General features: G+C 43.5%; 1 protein-coding gene across 8 annotated transcripts in view; it reads right to left on the bottom strand.

The window, feature by feature from the left end:
* The window catches only part of LOC148103145 (butyrophilin-like protein 2), a 100,499-nt gene that overhangs the window by 45,393 nt on the left and 28,289 nt on the right, over positions 1-26,817 (bottom strand). For 4 of the 8 annotated variants that reach the window (XM_087838475.1, XM_087838482.1, XM_087838479.1 and 1 more), the window contains 2 exons: positions 24,229-24,549; positions 22,059-22,165 (listed from right to left, as the gene is read on the bottom strand). In XM_087838475.1, the coding sequence (XP_087694601.1) occupies positions 22,074-22,165; positions 24,229-24,549 (413 nt within the window). In that variant the 3' untranslated portion in view covers positions 22,059-22,073. Of the gene's footprint in view, positions 1-2,427; positions 2,530-2,615; positions 2,941-5,437; positions 5,786-7,237; positions 7,246-7,319; positions 7,352-22,058; positions 22,248-24,206; positions 24,550-26,817 lie in introns of those variants that run through there. The other 4 variants (XM_087838474.1, XM_087838484.1, XM_087838476.1 and 1 more) reach the window with 4 other exon arrangements.

Here is a 26,817-nt window from a genome sequence, read left to right as displayed (position 1 = left end):
GAGGATGTGACTGGACTTAAAGTGAAACGTGTGTTCCTGTATTATCACGCTGTGACATTAAAACTCACTAAATGAACAAAAAGGCGAGTGGTGAGGGTAAAACTCAGAGTCCGATCAATGGAGCTGCTTCTGGTCCTGATGTCCTCTGTTTGATCCTGGACCTGCAGAGGAGACTCGAGACAGTCAGACACAATCACACAAGCCAGCAAACAAACAGACAAACCAACCTTTGACTTTGAGCTTCACGGTTTTCTTTCTGATGAAGGTTCCCTTCCTCCAGACCAAACACTTGTACTCTCCACTGTCTCTCTCTGTGGGCTGTTTCAGGGTCAGACTGAGGTCTCCAGTTTCCAGCAGGTCTTTGTTCATCACAGTTTGGTCTTTGTAAACCTCGTGCTGTTCTTCAAATTGGTTTGGGCCGTTTGTAAACACGTGAGCCTTCTGGAACGGCTCGTAACGTTCCCATATCACTTGAACTTCCCCCGACAGGTGTTTTGTTGTTTTAAAGGGCAGCTGGGCAGACTCCACCCCTCCTCCACCTTCACCTTCACTGGAATCACTGAAAGAACAACAAACACAGACAGCAGCAGGTTTTCAGAGGTGTAGACAAAACTGAAGGACGGAAGCAAACCACAGCACAGAAATTTGAAACTGCTCACAAAAGGTAAACATAAATTCAGTCAAATTGTAATTCACGTCGGCAGTAATGACACCCGGTGAAGGGTGGTCACTAAAAATGATATTGAATTGCATGTTTAGCCGCATGTTCGCCTTAAATTGTTGTCTGTCTGAGTAGTGTCCAAAAAACGATGTGGGCTTTATAGATAATTGTGAATCTTTCTGGAGGAAACTTGGTCTTGTTAGAAGAGATGGCATCCATCCCACTCTGGATGGAGCAGCTCTCATTTCTTGATAAACCTAAATCCCAACAAATTATTGATCTTGTCTCTTGGCTCTTGATGGAGGCGGTCGCACTTTCTCCTTCTTCCTCTCCCTCATCTTTCCTGCTCAGCTTCTCATGTCTTTTGTATAGTCTCGCTTGGGAGGGCCCGATTGTCCTGTGGAGACGTTTGCTTCTGGATACTCGATGGTCGGTTGCGTCGACACTCTTGATGGAGGACATTGAAGGACATCTACCAATTCAGAACTACGGTAACAGAGTTCAGGCTGATTGGAGCTGGCTTATAAAAGAACAAGAAGCAGATGAAGCTGTTCAAAATCCCACAAGGCTGGCCGACATGATAGACGATGGGCTGTGAGCACTCAGACTGTGTTTTTGGAACACATTATGGATAAGATCTTGAAGAAGAACAACGGGAATTAAGAGACCTGGTGACCAGTGACGGACGTTACACCAGCTGTAAAACTGGATGCAGTTTTTTCTCCCTAACCAAAACAACTACCATCTTCATCTCATGCGGCCCCCCTGGCACCAGCTGGATGCTCAAGGCAAAAGCTGACGGGAAAAACAAAACTCTCCTTTAGATAATAAGACTGTTTGTTGTGACTCTCTCTCCCCTCATTCAAGGCCGCCCGCATTGAAGAAGATTGTTGACTTTAGCTTAACCGGGTGAAGGGACACTTTCTCTCGGTTGAACACAGAACACACACACATACGCATGTATACTGACGCACACCTACACTCACCCCCTGATCTCACTGTTGGAGCTCAGTCTGGGGGGAGTTATTTTTCTCCTCGTCTTTCCTCATGTTGTGCATTTTCCATTGTTTACCTCTCTGACCTGTCCATGTGATGTTTGTGTAATGTATGTATGGTTGGAGGGTAAGATGGCGCCTGTACTCACCCCCCACTATCTTTGCTCTTCTTTTCCATTAATGTGAACCTACTGTCTGCTGCTGAATTAAATAGTACACATCTACGGTCCAACACTCATCTGATCAACACAGTCTACAGAGCTCTGAGAGAAATCCTGTCTGCTGCTCATATGAACCATCTCATATTTAACACCTTACTAAAATGTATTATCCACATCATTGTTTCAAACCACAAACTTGAACTGTTTAAATCACATAACATTTAACTTGATCTTGTAACTTGTGCCTGACCTCATTTTCTACCTTTTCCTTATAAAAAACATCATCTTTGTCTTGTTGAGTAAAAATTTCAATCCCCATTCATATCAGTACTTTTCATTGAAGTGCAACTCACTAAGGCACCTTTAACCAAATATTGCAAACAATCTGCACCTCACTGATGTTCTTGAAAATTGTTATTATTACACTTCTTCTGGACTGAGCTTATTTACTGTCAGCACATTTTTCCAAGTGAACAGAGGGTTTTGATTGAGTTCACTGATCAATGACTGAGTCTGAAGGAGGTTTTCTGACTTCCGGAACAAACCTGGAAGTTTCTCTTCAGCTCTGCTAACCATCGGCATTATGGGTAGTGTAGGAGGAGACACTCACCTGACACCAAATAATGACAGAATTGAAATAAAAGACCCGCAGAAACTACTAGAAGAAGAACAAGAAAAACCAGGAGAGCTGTGGCCCAGGATGGAAATGGTTCTGTTGAGAAACATGAAACAATATCAACATGACTGTTGAACCTCAATCTCCTGCACTGACCCCTGATGTTTTTCCACATCTCTGACCTTTGACCTGCAGCACTACTTTCTGTCTCAGGATGTCTTTGTCCCTGTGGATGGTGCAGATGTATCCTCCACTGTCTCTCTCTGTGGGGTGTTTCAGGGTCAGACTGAGGTCTCCAGTTCTCAGCAGGTCTTTGTTCATCTTTGCGCGACCACAGTAAAGGTTGTCTACATTTTTAGGATGGTCACTTCTGTTTACATACAAATGGACCATAGTGAGTTCTTGGTCGGGGCGAGTCCACTCCACTGTGGCCTTTTCAGGCAGGTCAGGTGTTGTTTTGCAGGGCAGGATGACAGAGTCTGACCCTTCCTCCACCTTCACCTCCACCTGCTGATCTACGAGGAAAATGAACCATAATATCAGAAGCAGCAGCAGCCATGTGTAACCGGTGTGTTTCTGCGTTGTGTCTGATCTCTGATCAAAAAAAAGGTAAAAGAAAGAAAGGCCTCCAAGTAAATAATTTGCCCACTCCAGCTCCTCTCCCACAGGGGAATTGTAGAAAAGGGCTGGCATTTATTTTTACATTGAACATAAAGTATGGATTTACACGTAACATATTTGACATGAGATAAAACAAAAACAACAACATGAAATCCGACATACCTGATCAAAAAAAGGTAAAAGAAAGAAAGGCCTCCAAGTAAATAATTTGCCCACTCCAGCTCCTACAACCAAATACAAACAGTGGGGAAGAGGGTTAGCTCAACCCACCACAACTTCCATGCTAGCATTTATGGCGCCTAAAACACATTTATAATACACACATACTACACACTTATAACATCTAACAAAAAACAGGCTTAATAATGACAATAATTGAACTAAAATCACAATCAGAAACATCCAGGTGGCTAAATATGCATTATATGAGCATTTTACAGTGTTGGGAAAGAAATGACACCCACCTCTCCCACAGGGGAATTGTAGAAAAGGGGAGAGGCAAAAGGGGTACACTGTATTTATAGGGTTGCACCAAAGAAGAAGAAGAAAAGAATGAGGAGGGGCTCTAACTGATAATGAACATAACTACAGGCTTGGAGGTCCTAAAAGTCAGGTATAAAAGGAACAGTTTGGGGGTTTAGGACACATTTTGTGTAATTATAACAATGTGACTTATGACCCTGTTACACATGCTCATGGTAAAGAGAGAACTGACGTGCTCTGATCTCTGCTACCAGTAAAAATACATATTAATAATATATAAATATCATGATTGTCTCTCTTTTTGTTTAAAATGGTAACTAAACTGGACACTATAAAATCCATACAAATAGTCTTCACAGTGCTACCTTTAGTAATCACTAACAAGCAACAGAACATGTGTGTAAATAAAGATAGAGACATACACTGTAGCTCAGGTGACAGAGCAGGTCAGCCACTAATCAGAAGGTCAGTGGTTCGAGCCCAGGCTGCCCCGTTGGGCAAGATACTAACTCCATGTTTGCCTACTGGCGGTGGTCAGTGGCGCCAGTGTCCGGCAGCCTCGCCTCTGTCAGTGCCTCAGAGCAGCTGTGGCTACAAGGTAATGTCATGTAATGTAATGTGTAATGTGTTAGTCCCTGTAGGGAAATTACTCCTCTGCATTTAACCCATTCACCCAGTCCTTAGGGACCCCAAAGCGTGCTATACAAATGCAGGCCATTTACCATACACGATCATGATTGGTCATATGGGCTGTTCCATCAAGCTCAACCACTGTTGCTGATTGGCTCTGATTACCCACATTTCCTGACTCCAGTGGAGCCTGCACGTCTGGGTCCAAAATACGACTTGGTTGGATTCTGCAGGGTCCAGCCAAAGCTCTCCTACAGTAGGCCTCCACTCCTCAGTCTCTATTCAAATTTTATATACATTTCACTACATGTGGTACATACACAGTACAGATGGCAGCACCTGGTGTTCATCGTCATGTCAAGGATCGCATCTCGGCCCTGCTCTGAAAACAGTTGGCCAGCCAGCATCTCCATTTCAACCCTCCATACGCTCCACACGGTGGTTCATGGGAACGGGAGATTTGTTCCATCAAATCAGCTCTACACCATCTCGGAGCATGTCACTGAAGAAGTCTTTAGGACCATACTCAGCAAAGTAGAGGGCATCGTCAACTCCAAGCCCCTGGTTATGTTTATGTCCCCTCAAACGTAGCTGATTTTGATTCAATCACTCCCAACATGTTGTTGATGCGGCGGACTGATGCTGGTACGTTCAGGTCATCTACCCAGAAACGGAGCTCCTGGGCCATCATAGATGGAGGCGGTGCCAAGTTTTGGATCCACAACATTGAAAATTATCTGCCTTTCCTCCAGACGTGCCACAAGTGGCAGCTTGAGGCCGTTAAGGGAGCGTCACTAATTTCTCATGTTGGCCCTTGTATAACACCCCCTTACCACACTACCTCCACACTCACATTATGAATGCATAACCCTGCTTCCTGTTCAATAAATTAATAAACGAAAGCTACTTGATTGGAAGTGGATTCTTCTGGAATAAAGAACAGCTGGCAGCACTTTATCATCCTGTCATTCATAGTTCCAGAGGTCAAGGTTATCTTCTTAAAATTACATCCTCTGTTACATGTTGCACATCAGTCTCTATTAGGCCTGTGAGCTGCAGGTTTTCCTGCGTATACAGGATGTAAAACCTTCTGAATCAAATCATCCAGATTTAGTAGAAACACCAAAAAATCTACCTGTGAGATTTTGATGTTTGCAGACTGGTTACATCTGGAAAATGTTAATGCCATTTTCCAGTTTTCAGCAAAAGAAATTCATTTTCTATCAACCTTTAATTTGACATTTTTCTTTTGTTTGTTTGGGTTTCTTACCTTTGACATGCAGCTGTACGTCGGTCAGTTTCAGTTCTGCCCTTTCATTTCTGATGGAGCAGGTGTAGTTGCCACTATCAGTCATTTGGGGTTTTCTCAGAGTGAGGCTGAAGTCTAAAGTGTCCAGAGCATCAGGCCTCATTGATGTGCGCCCTCTGTAACGCTGGTTTTGTCCTGTTATATCATCTGTTTCCTCTCGTCTCACGTGGACAGATTTGGGGTCGAGATCATTGCGAGTCCACAGCAGTGTGGGGTTCGTAAGTATAAGACCTGTGTACTGACAGGGCAGCAGGGCAGACTTTGCCCCCTCATACACCTCCACCACCACAGCCAGGGCATGCTGGGAAACTGGAAGGAGACACAAGCACACACAACAAAAAACACTAATCACCTGTATGCTGTGGATTTTTCTAGTGGTTCTCATCGTGGGAAAAGTGGTTTCAGAAGCCACGTTTTCTGCTAAGTACTCAAACATGGATTCTTCCCATCCAACAAAAACTAACTCGAAGGATGCTTAAAAAACATCAAAGAAAACTTTGATGCACGTCTGAAAAACACGGAAGTGAAATGTTCTGAGACTAGTCTCTGTTACGAATGAAGTGCTTTTAATCCTTGACTGTAATCTGCAAACGAAGAACGTGTTAATAAACAAGCATTGTTAAAGAAAAGGCGTCATCGACTTTGAAGACGGATGGTTTTGTTTCATTTTCATTTTTTTAAAATATTATTTTTTTAATTTACTCCCTTCAATTAATCATAAGGACATCTATAAAAGAAATTTAGCTAGTTAATTTTTAACCATAAAAACAACACACACACACACACAGGTAACCGAGTGGACAGGATATAACAGGGGTGACTAAACCAAAGGGAACGTGCATTTTGATTTGCTTTCATGTGTCGGGCTTAGAAAAGAAGGAAGTTCTCATTAAGCAGATGAAACATTTTTCATGACAGTTTTTTCAACCCCATGAAATAAAAATAACAACCATAATAACAGCTGTTAAAAACAGTTTGAGAAGCGTAATAAAGCTTTTAAGAACATACTGATTTCATGAAGTGACACTTCTGCAGCTGTACCACCTGACCTCGACGTCTAAACACACTTTTACATGGACACCTTTACTGACGTTTGTCCTGGTACCACCAGCATATATAATACTTCTTAAATATAGTAACAATATTATAATGCATTAATATTTCCTAGTTTTCACATTTGTTCTATCTCCTGACATGAAATGAACACCAAACGTACAAAGATATCAGTTTGTACAGTAACAGTCACAGTGAGACATTCTGATGTATGAAAAACAAAAACAGGGGTGACGATCTTACTGTGGACCTTACTGTAAGTCATGTGACCAGAGGACCAGGGAGGGGACCTGTTCAGGGGGATTTCTATAAGGGGGCAATTCAGGACACAAGTTATTCTGAGACTAAGCATTAAAAATGTACAAACACACAGAGTAACATCTGGTGTTGAATAAAAAAAGAGAAAATGTCTATTTGTTGATTTAGGATTGTTATAACTTTATTAATCTGTGAACTTGAACATAGATGATTGTGCACGTGGCGTTATTGTGAACAAAAACCATTTTTGACACATTAAAGTGCTTTCTATGGTAAACGGGGCTTTTAATATTGTGAGACAAGCTTTTAGTTTTTATACAAAGTACTTTTATTTCTGCTGTGAATCACACGCACACGAGCACTGACGCACTTCTTAACAAGCAGATATCAGGATGATGAGCTCAGCTGTCACGGGGAGACCCGCCCCACATGAAGCCCGCATGTAGGGACCACAGTAACTACACAGAGGGGCTTCATGCAGTCAGCTCGTGTTACACACTGTGTGTGTCAGTCTGCATGTGTGCTTTCTTACCGAGGACCTGCAGCACGAGCCGCAGCAGCATCTTCCTCTCCGCTGAAAGTCCCGTTAACTCTGAGGAACAGGCGCACACAGCTCGATCACAGCACCGCTGACGCACTGAACAAAGTTTCCTCCTCTGAAGTTAGACAGAGACACCTCACAACTTCCTGTCAGAGCCTTCAAAATAAAATCCTTCTGCAGAACTCTAAACATGAAAGTGAGGAGAAGCAGCAGGGAGCACAGACACTGCAGACAGCGAGCTGCTTTCAGGAACACGTGGTTGATCCACGTGGGTTTATATTAATGTAAGCTGACCTAATTACAGTTTTAGTTTTGCAAAACTGACAGTAAGTTTATAGATAATCAAATCATCCAGATTTTTATAGTAAGCTGTATAGATGATGGCTGTGTGTGTGTGTGTGTGTGTGTGTGTGTGTGTGTGTGTGTGTGTGTGTGTGTGTGTGTGTGTGTGTGTGAAATAATAAAAACGAATAAATAATTAAATAAAAAGAAAAAGTATTAATATAATAATATGATCAACTGTCCTCACTGTTATTTCATAGTTTGAGTTTGGACCCCCAAAAAGGTCATGCCTTAAATTCTGACTTTAACTAAATTAATTACAGGGAAATTTTCCATGTATTTTGTTACATAAATACACTGTAAAATGTTACATTTATCATAATCTGGTCAAATTAAATGTAGTTGATTGGTATTCGTGCAGGTTATACCGAACACGGTTTACTTAATGGTTAATTAAGTGAATAAACAAGCCTGTGATTGCTGTATTTCTGCACAGTGTTCATAGTTCATGTCATTGTGAGTTTGGTATTTGATTTATCTCCTGTTTTAGTTTTATTGTCAGAGTTTCTTAGTTTTACTTTTACTTTGATTCCCTGGGTTTCCGGTTTCCTGCCCTCCTGTGCGCCCTAATTTCATGTCAGGTATTCTCTGCTGTTGTAACCTTTTATTTTGGTAGTTGTGTCTACTGTGTGCTGTTTCTGGTGTTGCTTTCTCTTCTTCTCATATTGAAGAGTTTTCAGTTACTGTGCACAAATGTACTCCATTTGTGTATAGGGGGTTTTCACATACTTCACTGAAGAGGTATGTGCCATCCTGCATAGACCTGATCCCCCTCTTCTGGCCCTCGCATGTAACATTTTCTAGATCCGCCACTGTTTGAATGCTGCAGTTTCAAACAGTCTAAAGCACAAAGTGTGGTCTGTGTTCACAGAGCAGCTCAGAGCAGATCTCACTGTTTACCTGCTGATGATGGAGATCTCAGAGGGGGAACGTTATCAGGTTTTTAAGTTCAGCAGATCTTTGTTCACGGGCACAAAACATCTCATTTTACACTCTGATCCTCGAGGACACAGGAGGAGCTTCCAGACCAAACTGTCCTGCAGACTCTCTGAGAAGAACTGACACACAAACTGTGGTGAAATTTAGATGAACAAAGTCTGCAGACACGGTTAGCTGTAACCAACGCCTATATGACCATGTGCATGGGAAAGGAAACAGACGGTTAACACAGTCATGCAGCTCTGAGCTCCCGAGGCGTGGCGGCACCTATTTATCCTCCCATAACATCAGCTACTTACTTCCTCTTCTCAGGCTCTGCGGTCTTCACCCCAGCATCTTCAAAACAGATGTCGCAGTTTTAAGTGACTTTAACCCTTAGATGCACACGTGGGGTCGTGACCTTCCTGCTGGCAGCTTCAGCTACAGAAACTCTGCAGGTACACACACACACGCACACACACACACACACACACACACACACAGACACACACACACACACACACACACACACACACAAAGTAGATTAGATTAGAACAGGATGTTCTGAACACCCTGTTTGTTATCAGATGGATACTCAGTAGGTGAGGCCATAAATAAATGTCCCGTAGAGCTATTCATGAACCCAGGAAACAAAGAGAGAAAAGAACAGATTGGAGATCAGAGCTGAACACACACTTTTTTAAAAGCATGCAGGAGCCGTGAGGACGAGCACAGATTCATTCATTCATATCTGCTCTGTAATCTGAACTCTCTCTCTTTCTAATCTCATGTCTGAAGGTGAGAAGGACACCGTCTCCCTAACAGAAAAGCTTCTCCACCCACACAGCTGAAGAAGATATTTACAGTGTGTACAATGGCATCACTCTTCCACACACAGACAATCACTTGTTGATGCAGCGTGGTCCAGCTGGGAGTAAGGAGGTAGGAAAGCTGAGTGTAAAGGTTCTTTTTGATTTGGAAGGAAAAGTAAGCGCAGACAGAGTCCCAGGGAGTGTCCAAAAAGTGATTTATTAAACACACATGTATTATACAGTGTGGGAGGCCGTCTCTCCGCTCATCCCCAAAACAGAAAGCTTTATACCCTTTATGACGTCAGAACAATTCCTGGACATGATCTTATCAGAACAACAACATCTCTTTCCCGGACTCGAAACCAGATGTTTTCCCATATATAGTCATATCAACTGTGTAAGACAAGTGTGCTGTTGTGTAAGATTGTTGGTCCAGGCCACCGAAAGTTCAGCGTCCTCATCTGACTTACTGTGAATGTGTTTGATTCTGCGTGCTCTGGAAAATACTAAGTGGTAAATGATACATGATAATAAGGATGATAACCAAATAATGATAATGACAATGATAAGTGATGCAGACTAATGAAATAATGATGAAATAATGATTGTGCACGTGAACAACAACACAGTGACAGAAAAACAACACTCCCCCACGTGACAACTCCTCCTCTTGGGCTCGCTTGCGAGACCAACTTACACCAGGATTTGTCTCACTCCTCCCTCCAGCTTACAATCTCCTTCAAGGGCATCATGGACTCAGGCGCCGCTGAACCCTTCGAGCCAGAGCTCAGGGCTCTCTCCAGCATCTTTACTAAAACTCGCCGGACCAGAGGGATGAGACAACATCTGATCAGTAATATAGCAAGAAAAACAACAAAAGAAAACATAGCAGACATAACAACACTCTTCCATTGCCCAAAGACAGACGTAAACCAGTCCCCCAGTCCAGTGTTCACACCTGATTGTTCATGCATGGTTTTAGACAACATTTTCAGACTCTCAAGCGCCCTAGTAACCGTACCGTCTGGGGCCGTATTGTTGGGAATGAAAGTACAGCACATGTCCCCAAACATGGCACACACATCACCCTTCTCAGCCAATAACATGTCAAGGGCCATGCGATTTTGGATTCCCATTAATGACGTCGGTCCCAATTGTTCCGCAAGGCCTTCTACCGCGTCCCTAGTGAGATTAGAGAGTCTCAACACATTATAATGGACATAGTTAATGCGATCAACATTTTATTTGGAGTTATCCACAAAAACACACTTTCAAAACCGGTCGCTATCTGATTAACTAACTTATATTCATCTGGAACTCCCCTGGGAACTCCTATTGAGTCAATCCAGGTTGGTGAGTCCCATCATGGGTCATATTTGTGCACACCCCTTATACTTCTCCTACGTCTAGCTGTCAACACACCAGTGTCCTGCTGTGGAACTGTCTCTACTCTATTTCCTATCAGCATCAACGGTGCTCCTAGGCGCACCAGAGCACATGTTCCCACACTTCCCAGTGGAACCTGCACCAAAAGGGTGTACTGCCCACAATAATAATATAGCCCACGTGCCTATAATAGTACTTGGGTCACTTACATTATTGGTAGTCCTGCCGGGAATTGTCCTCTGACACCAGCTTGGATCAATTCTTCCTAACGTATATCTCACACTGTCTGTAGAGAACTCAAAACATGTATAATTATCCTTTTTAGGTGTGAATGAACCTGGTTGTGTACGTTTATCAATTGGCGGATATAATCCTGACAAAGTGGTGCAGTTACCTGTGTTCACTGCCTCCCTAGTTAATCTCAGCATACAATCATAACCCCACTCATCCTCTGGATACAGAGGAGCGGGTTCAGTGAACAGACGAGGCCTAGCTGTAGCACAAGCAACACAATCAACCACTTCCTGCTCTTTAGCATTTTGAGCCACCCAATCTAACCAAAGATTCCTATCACCAAAACCTGTGGCACGCTCTATTAACTCTTGAGGTTTTAATCTAATGTAATCTGTGGCAACAAGCCATTTCTCTTCTGAGTCCTGGTAAGTAACTGTCTCCAAGGGATCCATTTGCTCTGTGAGATTCATTACAGTGTCATTCCCTACCGGTTTAGATCTTGGATTGAATAAGTTCACCCGAATTATCCCTGTGGGATCTGTCCCTGGTCTATCTACCCCTATTACTAAATAGAACGCACCTCCGTCATAGTTTGCCTCCGGAAGTCTAGTCCACGGTCCTAGGGAGAGAGTGACAGGGTTATGTGTAACAGAATAATCTTTCTGAATGGCTATCCCTTCAAGGGCCTGTGGAACTGTTGGCTGCCATCCTACTCCTGTCCAAGCAACCACATCCTGCCAAGAACACCACTGATCCGTTATATAACTGTAAATGTCTCCTTCCATTGATGGGCCCCACACAGACTTGGGGTAGCATACCATAGGGTGATAACAAATCCACACATTATATGTTCTCCAGCTGCTACCGTCTCCTGGGCATCTAATTACCTCACACAAATCAAATGTGAATGCTGTCGTGGACCCATTAACATACCCAAACTCGACTCCCCCACTGGCTTTGAGACACCCATCGTTCCCACCTGAGCCAACCTCGCGCTTGAATTTTCTCAACGACTCGATCGGTTTGGACTCTGGAGCGGATAGACCTCTGCGTCTGGGCAATTCACCTGTCTGCCAATAAACAAACAAACCCGTTACAACACTTATCAACCCCAATATCCCCGTTAATTTCCAATTTTCCCACAGTTTCATGATCACTGTTCCCAGGCTCTTTTACTTTTACTTTAAACCTCGTAATAAGAGTATAAAATTATGAATATAAAAATATGCGATTAACGCACAAGACTACTACGACTCCTTCAAACTATCAATTACTTCAGACTAGAGCCCTAGCCTATCATAAGCCTGGAATGAATTGATGCTTGGCGCGTGACGCTCCCCTTCTTTCTTCATCTCCCCAGGTAGACTGCTGGGGAGAACCGCTGCACAGGGGGAGAGGATTATTCTGCCTCTATGTTCCCCCCCCCCGTGTTACTTTGGGTGGAGCTTATCTCGAGGAAGCTCTCGTCCGCCACTGCGCATTGAGACCAATGGAACCAGGTCTCACCCTTTCCCTTCAACCGAACCGCACTGGTGGTACGAGCAGTCACCTCGAATGGCCCCGTCCACCTTGGATCTCTCCACTTTCGCTTAATGACCTTCAGCCACACCGCCTTGGCGTCGGGGATGGACCTGTCCACCGCATTCACGCCCACTCCAACCTGTTGTGTGAAACTAGACACAAGAGCTTTTAATTCTTTCCAACATTCAGCATGTTTTCTATTACTTTTTATACTTTCTTCCGCCGGGACTGTTGTCCAAGGACCTGGAAACTGTCGTCCTGTCAACAGCTCATATGGTGTGAAACCTGTGGATTGATTAACACAACATCTTATTATCATCAATGCAATTGGCAGGGCTGCAACCCAATTTAGCCCCGTCTGAGCAGAAATTTTAGCTATTTTATTTTCAGGTTTAGATTCATTCTTTCCACCTTCCCCTGGGACTGAGGATGATACACCGTCCCAAATCGGTGCTGCAACCCCAGCTTCTGTTCTACTTCTGCCAAATCTTTATGTTTAAAATGAGTTCCATTGTCTGAACGAATTCGTTTAGGAAAACCATGCCGGGGGATGTAATGATTGATTAAACACTTAATCACACTTTTTGCATCCTCCCTCTTTGTTGGCCACGCTTCGGGCCACCCCGTCAGAGCATCCACACTCACCAGCAAATACCGGACTCCTCCCGGTCCCACATCAATCATGTCAGTGAAATCAATGACAATCTCTTCCCCTGGTCTTTCTGGAATGGGGAACTTACCTGCCTCTGGTTTAATCACTGGCTTCGGATTGTGCCTCCCACAGATCAGGCACGTCCTAGCTTTCTCCTTAATCATATCCCTCAAAAAGGGATGCCACCAATGGCACAGATGTCTCTCCATCTGGGCCACACCCACATGGCCAAGCCCATGTGCTTCTGCAATCTTCTGTTCCGCTAGGTTGGCGGTCAACACCGGTCGTCCGTCAGGTCCTCGCCAGAGACCTCCTTCTTCCCATGCTCCTCGATTCTTCCAGACCCCCTTCTCTTCCGGGGCCGCCTCCTCTTGGGCCTTCCTGGCCTCCTCCAACATGTTGACTCCTACTTCTTCCTCCACACTTATTTGCACAATCTGCCGTAGTGCTTTATAGCCGGCTGCCTCTTTCGCAGCCCGATCGGCTTCCTGATTTCCTCTGGCCACCATGCCAGTCCCCGAGGAGTGACCTTTACACTTTATAATACTCACCTCCTCTTGCACATGGCTTCCTCCATGTTTCAGCTCCCCAATGAGACGTGTACAAGAATGTTGCACCTTCTCTCTAAAACAACCTCCTGCCAACCTGTAACCTTGTGTAAAAACCTTAGTCAGCAGTTACATGTTAAGCCTGTTTAACTCCCAGCTCCACCTGGAGCCTGTATCCTGCAAAACAAATCTGTTAAATCAAACTTCTTATTTACCACCAACTATAGATCATGAGAGCAATAAAGCATTCAGCACAACAGACAAGTATCATGTTCAGGTTTTCTCCAATCATTAACTCACTATTATTACCCTAATTTGTCTCCAATCATGAATCATCCCAATTTACTCAGTGACTTTCCTTAAGCAATGTCACTCCCCCCATTTATCACTAGGAGCTCAAAAAGTGGCCAGCTAGTGAGCTCCATGTTGAACTATTCCATAAACACTGCATCTCTTATCTGTTTCCTCATGTCACTTGTCTGTTTTCTACCGAATCCTCCACATGCACCCTTAACAAAAGCAAAACAAACATTAGCAACACACATTGACCATCCCGGTGATCAGGCGTCATAACCTATAAACACAGTTTCTTCACACATAAGCCCAGAAACCCTGTAGTAGAAAACCAAACGTCAATCAATTGTCCAGTGGTAAATCACATGATCAAACCACATGAAGAACTGCAATGCTGTAGAGAAGAAAATGCAAATGTTAGCGCTGCGCAGATGTATACACTTTCTCACAGTTACCTCTGTGAGCAACACACAACACAAACCCATTTACCCCTGGTAAATTTACAAACACAAAAAGTGGCATTTAAAAGTTAAATCGGCAGGCCAAAGCTCACGCAACCTCGGATCTTGCTGTCATCTCTCTGCTCCTGTAAAAGAAACACACATAAATTCATCCACCCTTTCGTCCTGTCTAGGTGGAGGTTAACTTTGAGTCGTGGTCAAGTCTTATCAGCTTTTGTCAGCTTTTACCAGTCAGTCAGTTTGTTTTATTTCCACTCATTCATCCATTCATTCTTTCTTTGCTGATAGTGGAAACCATCGTCGCATTTGATCTCCACCCTCAGCAAAATGACGTCATTTCAAAAAGAAAAAGAAGAACTTTAGATCGGATTACCTCGCTGAATCCTTCTTAGGCCGGGACTCTCATTTTCTAATTGTCCCAAATAAGTGGCTTTCTCCAAAGCCCATTTTAATGTGGAGAAACTCACTTGCAACAATTTTCTGGACGACGTGTAGCGCTTTTAATTCCCAACGTGCAGATCTGCTTAAAGAAAAGAAATTCACAAACAAAATCAGTGCACTGTTCAAAAAATAAAAATAAAATAAAAATAAAATGAAATAAAAGATAAAGCTGGAAAACAAAAGTAAATAAAAGATACAGAAGCCCGGTCTTAGGACTTGTCACTCTTATAAGTGAAAAAATACCAAATCTAAACTTGGTGCCATGGTAAAACTTTCCCCATAGTTCAGAAACCAAAACAAAACAAAACCAAAAAATCTGCTAGTTTCACTCATTTAAACTCTGGGTGCAGGATTCTGTTCACCCCTGCTATCATCTTCCCCAAAATAATACTAATTCAATCTATGTATCACTTCTCAACCCACTCAATAAACCAGACAGGATGATGGTTACAGTATTACCTTCTTAAACTTGTGTTTGATCCTAGAGAGCTGATCGCGTGTGTGTGTGTGTGTGTTTATGTTAGTCGGGTTAATACATTTTCTATTTCTATGTATCCTTTTATGTACCTTCACGTGGGGGAGTGTTGTTTTTCTGTCACTGTGTTCTTGTTCACGTGCACAATCATTATTTCATCATTATTTCATTAGTCTGCATCACTTATCATTGTCATTATCATTATTTGGTTATCATCCTTATTATCATGTATCATTTACCACTTAGTATTTTCCAGAGCACGCAGAATCAAACACATTCACAGTAAGTCAGATGAGGACGCTGAACTTTCGGTGGCCTGGACCAACAATCTTACACAACAGCACACTTGTCTTACACAGTTGATATGACTATATATGGGAAAACATCTGGTTTCGAGTCTGGGAAAGAGATGTTGTTGTTCTGAAGAAGATGATGTCCAGGAATTGTTCTGACGTCATAAAGGGTATAAAGCTTTCTGTTTTGGGGATGAGCGGAGAGACGGCCTCCCACACTGTATAATACATGTGTGTTTAATAAATCACTTTTTGGACACTCCCTGGGACTCTGTCTGCGCTTACTTTTCCTTCCAAATCAAAAAGAACCTTTACATTTTGGTGCCGAAACCCGGTTTGGGGGGAAAGAAGACGCGCTGCGAGGGAGCGGAGCTCCTGGGGGGTGTCAAAAGACGGGGGATCCAGGGGGGGGCTCACTACTGAGTGACAAAAACCCGGGACATAAAAGGTCAGTACCACCTGTTGAATAATTTTTATCCAAAGGTACTAAATGGGAAGTTAAAACTAAATTGAATGTTCACTCAGGGGGGCCTTCTGCTGGGTTCTGTCCGTAGTGATTTTATTTAATTAGGATAATTAGTGGAAAAAGTTTGATAAAATTCTTTCAAAAGTTATTGCTGTTTATTTTAGGGGGTTCTCTGTGTTTTTGTGAGGTTTTTTGTGGTGTTAAAGCTAAGAGGCTTGGTTTGTGTGCCTTGAGTGAGAGTGTGGAGTTAGATGCCAAGCACTCTTTAAGGTTAGGGGAATTCGGACTGATCGGGTGGTAGAAACGCGGTTTCGGGCGTCAGGTAAATAAAAACTGAGGGGCTGAGAGTCCCCAGGGACGCTTTTAAACAGTGTATAAATTAACCTAGACCGGGGTGAGACTCCGTAGAGCACAGTGTTCAGCGTTTAGCAGCGACAGGTAATTTGTGGATTGCACAGTTACCCCTGGTGGCGTCCAGGTAGCTCGGGTGGCCTCCCGCGGGACTTCGGACACCCGTTAAAGGCCAGGTAATCAAGGATTACCTTTTACTGTGCTGTTTGGCTGAAGGGTGAGACCCGGCCGTGACTATTAACGTGGGTGACAGTGAGCTTTAAGTAAAGCTGAACGCGTGAGGTTGATTCCTGGACGCAAGACGTGGAGCGACCTGTCAACTTGCGGGGAGCGGTTTTAAATGAATTAGGGCTTAGAAATCTGACCGCGGCCGGTGAGGGCGTTCCCGACGCGGGGTTATTGATCATCAAGGCTGGTTTTGTGGACCAAGGTGAAGCCTGGGCTTAGAGCTTTCAAATTAGTCAAAAACTTAGGAATACTGGCATCTATACGGGCCCGTGTATGTAAATAGTGTGTAAATACCGGTGTAGAAGCGCTTATATTGTTTAAAAGCTTGCATGTATAGGCTTGCTGTTGTGTGTGGTGGAGAAAAAAAGAAAAAGCGTCTCTGCCTCTCTGTCTCAAGCAGCGGCAAAGGAGGGGGCTCGGTGAACCCCGCAGTGTGTGTGTGTGAGGAGAAAGAGACAAAGGGGGGCAGCGCATGTGCCCATCGAGTATTAAAGGAAAAACTGTTTTTCTCTATTTGTTTAATTGTTCAACTCAGTTAGGTGTACCGGTACAGAAGTGATAAGAAGTGATAAGGAACTGGTGAATAATTTGTCTTGGCATCTGGCGTCATTTCTTATGTTGATACAGGCCTGTGTATATAAAATGTATATAAAATAAAGTGTAAATCGGCTGTGTAAATTGTTTATTTTAATTATAACTGCGTGTGCTGTGAAAGTGATTTAATACAGAAGCTGAGTGTATGAGGATTAAACAAAATAGTGTATGTTTGTGGTGTGTAGAAATCAAACTGTGAAGTCAATTGGGGGGTGGCGTTTGGTTTTATATTTTTTAGAGGAAGAGAAACTGCGGTATCGAGTCTGTGGCGCAGTTCGAAAATTTGTGAGGTGCACAGGAGCGGATGGCACCCGCTCTGTGTGCCGTCTAGGACGTTGTCCAGAATAAGCAGAGAAAGACGTGTCTCACAGAGAGTTTGAATGGTACTGCGACAAGCAGGAAGTGAGTGTGAGCCAGCCTCGAGGGGTGGGTTCACAGGCGGACCGAACGAGGAGTAAAATGTGTGTGTCTCTGTGAAAGAAAAAAGGTGGGGGCCGAGTGACCAGCCTGTGCATGTGTGTGAATTCCTGGATGACAAAAGGAGAAGTAGATCAGTTGATTTTCTGTGAAACAATAGGAGTCAAGAAATCCTAGTGACCAAATAAGAGAAAGTGAACTGAAAATAAATAAAGGAAACTAAAATAGTGAATTAGTGTTAAGGTAAAGATAAATAAATTGACAAGATTAACAGTGACTTTAGAGGTGATCAAGTACTCAAGGAGGAATGGAGATTTGATGGCTGACTGTATGAGTGAGTAAACAGGTTAATGTGTGCCTGTGAAAAAATAAAGGAAAGAAAAGGAACTAAAATAAGCATAGAAAATAAAAGTGTGGAAGTGTGAGTGAGAAATTGTCTCCAACTGGGGAAGCAGTGATGCTAGAGGTCACGTTAGTCCCCTGCTGGACACAAAATGAAAACATAATTTGGAGTGTTGTGGACGAAAATAATTAATAAAAACATCAAGAAGATTTTTTATGAACGACTAAAAATTCACATTTGGGGTTTGAAGTTAGTAGAGTTCAAAACAAAAAAGTAGGAATGTGTTGTTTTAGGAGTGATGAAAACATCTGCAGTCACAATGAGTAATGAAAGTCTCTCAGTCTGTCGTTTACAGGTGGGGAACGGACCTGGATCAATTCTCCACGGGCAGCAGTCGGAAGAAAATTATAGGTTAAAATCATTAGAAACAAAAATGGAAACACCCAGCCAGAATTTTGGCTGAATTGTTTTGCAGTTTCCCGTTCTCATCCTGGACAAGCAAGCTCCAAGGAAGCTAATCTCTCCCTGAAGACACAGAGTGCAGTTACAGAAGCACGAGCATGAACATCAACAATGGACAGAAGTCCAAGAGACAATACCGGAGCTCTGAGCAGAGAGGTCCAGCAGTGCTATGGGCAAACGGCATCAGAAAGAGAAGACCCACCATCTAGATTGGATGGATGGAGATGCGTTTCCAGCAAGCTGCAACCTCACTGTGTGTGAAGGACCTTTGAGGAGACTGTCTGAGTTTGACATTTGCCATGTTTGGAGCAAGATGGCAATGAGAGAGACAGTGGGACAAAGAGATACACGGGACAAAGCTGAAGAGAACTGGCTGCTATTGGACTGAAAAGTGGGAGAAAAGAGCGGAGAGAAAAGGAGCACGTGATGACTGAGGCTGCTGTTTTAGTTTGGGGAATTAAATTGGGTTAAGGAATCCGGGGAGACAAACGACTGCCTGGAAGTGGAGGATTGACACAGTGTCCAGACCACTACAAAAGGGGGAGGAAGACAAGCACTGAGGTATGCAAGAGTGCTGTTAGAAAAATGAAAAGATAACACCACACATTCACATGATATGCACTAGAGATAACACAAAATCATACATGAAGTGAAACACATTAAAAGAGGGCATTTGTAGAAGGGGTTAACAACACACAGTGTGGTTGCCGATGGTAACCTGCAAACATTTGGGGTTAGCTGTGCCTGACTATGTCAGAGTTTTTCATTTAAGATGTTTCTGAAACAAACTTAGGAGTGAACGGAGTGTTTTTGTTTCAGAAAAAGGGGGAAGGTACATAAAAGGATACATAGAAATAGAAAATGTATTAACCCGACTAACATAAACACACACACACACACACGCGATCAGCTCTCTAGGATCAAACACAAGTTTAAGAAGGTAATACTGTAACCATCATCCTGTCTGGTTTATTGAGTGGGTTGAGAAGTGATACATAGATTGAATTAGTATTATTTTGGGGAAGATGATAGCAGGGGTGAACAGAATCCTGCACCCAGAGTTTAAATGAGTGAAACTAGCAGATTTTTTGGTTTTGTTTTGTTTTGGTTTCTGAACTATGGGGAAAGTTTTACCATGGCACCAAGTTTAGATTTGGTATTTTTTCACTTATAAGAGTGACAAGTCCTAAGACCGGGCTTCTGTATCTTTTATTTACTTTTGTTTTCCAGCTTTATCTTTTATTTCATTTTATACAAGACAATCACTTGTTGATGCAGCGTGGTCCAGCTGGGAGTAAGGAGGTAGGAAAGCTGAGCCAGTGTTCCCGCTTTAAAGAAGGCACCTTCAGCCAATCACTGACTCCACCCACAACTCAGCATAGTGACAAATACTCAGTACAGGCTAAACAGCACCACCCTCAGGCCAACATGGAGAAAAACATTCACACTGAAACAAGACAAATGATGATCTGGGCTCCAAACATTCATATCCAACACATGTAAAGCCTTCAAACGTCATCTGCTAATGTTTCTGTTTATTCTATGATTATTTTAAAATGAGCTCACAGCCACCTGTCGTCCTGCTGAGCTCCACCAAGGGGCCACTTTAAGGACCTGTCAGATAATCTTATTAGTCAATCGTTATCTTATCATTTTACAATTCTCTTTAAACTTTCAGCCGTTTAACTTCAGTGATCCTCAGAATGTCTTTGATATCCAGGAGTTTTACCCACGTCCAGTGAAAAATGACGATCAAATGAAAAAATCCACTTTTTCTTCTTTGACTCAGTTCCTGAAGAGGGTCTCATATCTGCCAGACTCCCAGAAACTCAGTGTGTTCAAGAGTGAGCTGACAGTCAGAGTCCCTTCAGTCTCAGCGTGATCCAACCATATTTGTGTGAACAGCATCACAGAGGATTCAGCTGCTTTAAATGGGACAGTGTGAGTAAATAACAGGGACTAGAAAGAGAGAGCAGAGTTCTCCTCAGTAACACCAGGATACCTGACCCGTCTGAGTCTCGCTTCCCCGCCTCCATCATTTAGTGACGGCCAAATCTACCATGTCTGTGCCGAGCGCTTTGGTCAGGGCCAAACCTTGTGTCACCATGGCAACTACAACATGAGAGCATCCAGAGAAACTTGTGAGCCCACGACTACATTAGATGTTTGCTCTGCTGAATCCAGCCAGCCCCTACCTGCCTTTAGTCATATGGGATAAAACGGTAGGGCCAGAGGTGGGAAGTAACCAAGTACAAATACTCTGTTACTGTACTTAAGTAGAATTTACAGGCATCTGTGCTTTCTACTCCTTAAATGTTCAAACAGGCTGGTTACTTTAGGTTTAACACATTTGAGGGGAGTTATTATTTCATCAGTGCGAGCCTTCAAACATCAAAGTGATTTGAGCCTAAACAGAAACACATGAAAGGAAATCCTGTTCATTTATTAATCACATAAAAAGAGACCAAAGAGTCAAACTGTGAGTCACAGTCAGGGCTTAAAGTGGGCCATGTTTTTATTTGATATGTTTTTGGGACAACACCTGAACGCCTGCAGGTGTCTGGAAGTTGTGTTAGCGCTACTTTAGCATCTAGCTAGCCCTGCTGAAGAGCAGCGAGCATAAAGGGACGAACGTTTTTGAAGTGTCAGCTAATTTCAAATGCAGCGTTTCTATCAGCTCAACAAACATCAGCAAACACACAAACTGTTTGTGTGCAGTTTGTCTCACAGTGTGTTGCAGCTAAAGGTCCAGCTGCTGTATTTCACAGGGAGAGAAAAGAAAGAAAAGCTGCTGTAGGAGAGGAAGCCAAGCTTTGGCATCGCTCTGAAAACTATCGCTGATCCTTTTACTCGCTGGCTTTCAAATAAAAGCTGAAATGAAATTTGTGGCGTTTGCAGGATTGAATCAATCACACAGGATCAGGGGATAAGACAGCAGAGCAGCTGATTTTACACCTGAAGATAAAACTGTAATGTTAGAAACATATGAAGATATTACACACACAATACAGACTGCAGCTCAGACAGCTGCTGGACAGATGTGCGTGTGTGTGTGTGTGTGTGTGTGTGTGAGTACTTTAACTCCTTTATTTCACACAGACAGCTTCAGCATTTGTTCTGTTTTCTCTGCTTTTATTTGAATGTAACAGAAAAACACGACTAGAATTTACACAAACGTGTTTGCAGGCTGACTTTAATGTGTTTCTGCACATGCTTGTCCTCTGGTCATGTGATCATGTGGTTTGTAGGAACGCTCCTCTTCCTCAGAGGATCCACCTGTGCTTCCTCTCCTCTCTCCTCCACCTGTTACAGTGAGGGAACGTCCTCCATGATGGAGGAGCTGCTGGAAAGTGCTGAGAGTTTCCTCCAGAGTGAGACCTCTGTCACAGTTCAGAGGATCTACGGCAGCAGAGACCTTCATGGACACTAAAAGTCTCAAACACACAACAACAACATCACACTGACTCCACTCTGACATCACTGATCAATAATCAAAGAACACACAGATCAAACTGATTGATCAGCCATCAGAGGAGTCGGATCAATGGAGCTGCTTCTGTTCCTGATGTCCCCTGTTTGATCCTGGACCTGAACTCTCCCTGCAGAGGAGACACAACACAGTCAGAGACACACACACACACACACACACACACACACACACACACACACACACACACACAAGTGACGGGTTTTCAAGGTGATAATTGCTCCACTAACAGTGAGACATGGATTCTTTTTTATTCATTGTTGTTGGATTTTTATTGTTGTAGCCCTGGCTATATAAGTAGCTCATTATTTAAATTTGTTCATTAAAATTGATCGTTAGCTGCAAATGTTTAATGTGTTCAAGAATGTATACAAATGCCTGCAAAGTATGTGATGTGTGTCAGTTAAATGCACAACCTTTTTATTTGTATTTTGAGGTTCATGTCATTATTTTTGATATGGTATTGATATGTACTACAGCTCCAGTGAACCCTGAAGTAGTCTCAGGTAGAGGGGTGGGAGTAAGTGGGGAGCCGTGTGCTGCAGGAAGCGAGAGAGACGAGAGCTGAACAGCGTCGAGTGAACGCAGAGTTCATAGAAGGCGACAGACGTATTTTCGGGTTGACGGATAGTTAACTGGAGTCGAGAACTGTTGTACCCTACTGTGAGGTAAATGTGAATTTTGTCTGACACTTGTACCCAATGTTATTGTGTAAAACGGGCTAACTGCTAACCGCGATTCGCCGCTAGCAAAACTGCTAACACAGCCGCTAGCATAACTGCTAACATAGCCGCTAGCGTAGCCGAGCATATTCGCTAAGCTCTTGTTCTGCTCTGTTTTTATTTATTAAGCTAATGCTAAGATTGAATGTTATGGCATGTGAACTGGCATTTAGCGGGGTTGTGTGATTCAGTAGGAGGAGACGGACGTCTTGCTGGCGTGTCAGAGACGTCCCTTCTGCTGGTGTGCTGAAGTTATGTGTTCACGTGGGAGCGCGTGGAAAGGACGACTGTGAGTGCTGCTGCCGCGGCCTGCTGGTAGCCGTGACCCAGTTTCCCCGCTATCCCCTTGAACTGCCTGGAGGTGTGAGTACTGTTGTTTGCACGTGCTTTTTATTTTTACTGCTTGGCAACAAGTGAAGCGGCCATATTGTTTTAGGTCCCAACGCACCCGAGCCACGACTCAGGCCTGCAACGAGGGGCTTGCTAGCAGAAAGACTGTAGCACTTGAGGTGTGTGTGTGTTTGGTGAGAGTGCGTGTGGGCCCACAATATTATTTGATTATTTTGTTTCTGTTGAGGTAGATACCTCACCATTGTTTAACAAACTTTATTGATTTTACTTATTTTCTTTTGTGTTGTTAATTAAGCATTCACTAAAGTGGAGTTAACGTTATAATTGACCTGCTTGTGTGTGGTTTGTTTCCATATAGTTTAGTTTTATTGCATATTTAATACCATAAGCATTAAAAAGGGAGTATCAGTAGGAAAGTAACAACAGGAACCCAGCGCCCCTCTCAATAGAACGTGGGACGGGTGTTACATTGTGCTGGCTTGTTTCCCCTGATGCGTGTGAGGCTGTGAGTCAGCTGAAGATTGTTTACTCCCGTGAGGAGCTGCTACAACTTAACGTCTCGTATGGTGGTAAAGACCTTACTTCATGTATGCCGCATTTTATACGGAGAGATTTTAACAGAACAAGTGACAAAAGGAAAAGAGGGAGACTCAGAGGTGTCACATTGCGTCTGAGGAGACAACAGGTTGGACTCCCCTGGCCTCTGTAGCTTCTTTCCTCTAGACGAAGGTTTCTAGTTCAAAGAAAACAGTTTTGTCTCTGCTGCCGTCACTAAACACAATAAGAACTGTTTTATTTGATTCATCTTGATCTATATTGGTTTTTATTGCTTGTGTAATAATCAAATGTGTTTGTCAGGGTTTAATGGGTGGGTGTGTGTTTTGTGAGGGGATGCCAAATGTTAGAATTATTTCCATAAAGCCAATTTATCTATGGGTATAAATAAAGTAAACTTGAACCCTTAGGTAAAATTTAGACTAACTGTAACCCTGACAGTAAAACCACATTTGACTTAAAACTTGTTGGACCAGACATTTTGTCCCCACGAGTATAGTGCCAATGTTCTGTCCTCACAAAGATGTGTAAACATGTACACACAAACCTCTGACTTTGAGCTGCACAGTTTTGTATCTGTAGATCTGTGTGCTGTCCACTATACATCTGTATCTTCTACTGTCTCTCTCTGTGGGGTGTTTCAGGGTCAGACTGAGGTCTCCAGTTTTCAGCAGGTGTTCATTCATCTTCGTTCGGTCTCTGTAAACCTGGTGCTGTTTGTCAGGCTGCTCAGAGCCGTTCATATACACGTGGACATTTGTGTATGAACTGTCCATCCACTCCACTTTAGCATCTTCAGGTAGGTTTTGTGTGGTTCTGAAGGGCAGCTGGACAGACTCCGCCCCCTCCTCCACCTCCACCTGACAGTCTGAGAGGACAACAAACACAACATGAGCTGTACAAAGTGTGATTGGTGTTGACAGAGCAGCATCATGTGACTCTTGTTCTGCACTAAATGAAGCGATGGAGTGGCGCCTCCTTCAGGCAGAGAAACAGCTCATGGAGAGAAATAATTATTAGAGCAAAAACAAGAGTGGAGCTGCAAATAAGGCCGAGAGGAACGCTGCAGAAAACTGTTCATGTGTGAATTCATAACTTCATAGATTTCTTTGAGCACTAAAATCAGAGCTGCTTCTATTTCTAATATGACAGCTGTACATTAGAGCTGGAACACTTTAAATGTGAGCCATAAAAACATGATACTCTACAAGTGCATTCAGCTCTGACACTGTCACATCATGAAGGAGACGTGGAAATCACTTTGTTACACAAATCAAAGTCAAATCAATTCTATTGATGGAATATTGTGTGATCAATAGACTGATCAGTTTCTAATCTGTCATCTATCAGCTGGAAATCCAGCAGTGTCAAACAGACTGGGCAGCAGATTAGGACCAAACACAAACACACTGAGACTTTTTCTTCAGCAGTTGCAGGTAAACTGCAGCAACAATGCGACTCAGACAGTTTCTCTATAACTGCAGGGCTTCCTGCGCTGCTGTTAGTCAGATACGGATCAACAGGTTGTGGATAGAAAGCAGATTCCTTCAGCAGAGGATCCAGATCACACTTGAAGCATGTCGTCGGGAAAACCATCAGTGAAAATTGGACACTTTGAGCCAATTTGAGCCTCAAACTCTGAACATAACCTGCTGTAGACCAGCTGATGTGTTCAGTTACCATGGTGAGGAATTTCACAATAAAGGAGGCGTACGCTCTGTCTTTTCCCGGCCCGACGCTCTGGGACATTTTAGACAAGTTTCCTGGCAGAATACGATCCCGTGATGAGGCCGACACCATCCTTATCCACATGGGCACAAACCGGATTCCAAACAGCGCTCCCACTTCCTCAAACTGGACTTTGTGTGTCTTTGTGAGGCTGTGAAACAAGCCCACCGTAGTGTTTGTATCTCCGGCCCCACTCCCACCTGTGGCCGTGGGGCGTTTGGGTCCTGCTCGGCCTCCACACCTGGCTCTCCTCTGTGTGTGACTCCCACAGCCTGGGCTTTAGAGACAACTTCAATGTTTTCTGGGACAGGAGGCATCTTTCTGCAGCAGATGGGCTCCACTTCAACCAATCAGGAGCCAGATCCTCTCTGCTAACATATCATATGGAGTCCAGCAGGAAACACTCCATCAAGCACCTGTCCACACCTGCCCACACCTGCTGACCGCTCCGTCACTGACTGACGTCCCCCAGGTCCTAGTCCCTACCATCTCAGTTCCACTCTAAACACTAATACATGTTCAGCTGGACTCGGAGCCTCTGGAGACATTTTGGATGTTCCAGTCATGATAACTAACAGGACAGTTTGTGCAAGGTGGAGAAAATCTGCTGCATCATCCCATTGATGAAGCATTCAGCTCCACCCTACAGTTTCTCTGCTGCCTCCATCCACCTTGGTTCACTTTGCTCTTCTTAATGTTGGAGCTCTGAATAGTCAGGCTTTTATTCTGAAGGATTTTACAACTTCCCATCAGCTTGATTTGATGTTTTGAACAGAAACAGGATGAAATCTGGAGAGGACTGTCTAGTCTGTGAACTCTGACCCCACATATGATTGTTTCAGTCAGCCCAGAGAAAGTGGCTGGGTGGGTGGAGCTTTGGCTTCAAATGCTCCCCTATTAAGGTGGATGAAGGGTGTAGTTTGGAGGTGCTGCTTGTTAAAGAGTGAAACAGCTCCTATCTGTGCAGGTATCTCCACCCTCCTAAGACTCCATCAGAGTTGGAGCTGAACTCTCAGATGTTTCTGCTCCATGGTTCTTATGTGTGATCACATGATCTGAGCTGCTGATTTTAAGATCCATGTTGATGATCTCACTGACTCATTTGAGTTCCTCAGTGCAGTAAATTCATTGGTTTCAAACAGCTGGGACTGTGTGAGGTCCTGAGGACTGACACTCAGGTGCAGCTCAGGATTTATCAGAGGAGAGCTGCATGATTACAAACTGAACTGTGAGGATCAGCTGACTGTACATGAACATGATTCAGCATCAGATCTGATCACTTACACACTCTGATAACATCTCCCCCTCTCTGTGCAAATACATGAACACTGCTAGAAGCAACAAGCACATCAGGATCAATCACATTTTGATTGCTTTTTGTGTTCCATTGAGAACAATCTGCAGTAAA

Source organism: Neolamprologus brichardi, chromosome 3 (assembly GCF_056152115.1).
Source record: "Neolamprologus brichardi isolate AB-2024 chromosome 3, ASM5615211v1, whole genome shotgun sequence".
In the NCBI taxonomy this organism is placed as follows: Eukaryota; Metazoa; Chordata; class Actinopteri; order Cichliformes; family Cichlidae; genus Neolamprologus; species Neolamprologus brichardi.
Note: the sequence above shows the minus strand (reverse complement) of the source record. Positions and strands in the feature narration are given on the sequence as shown.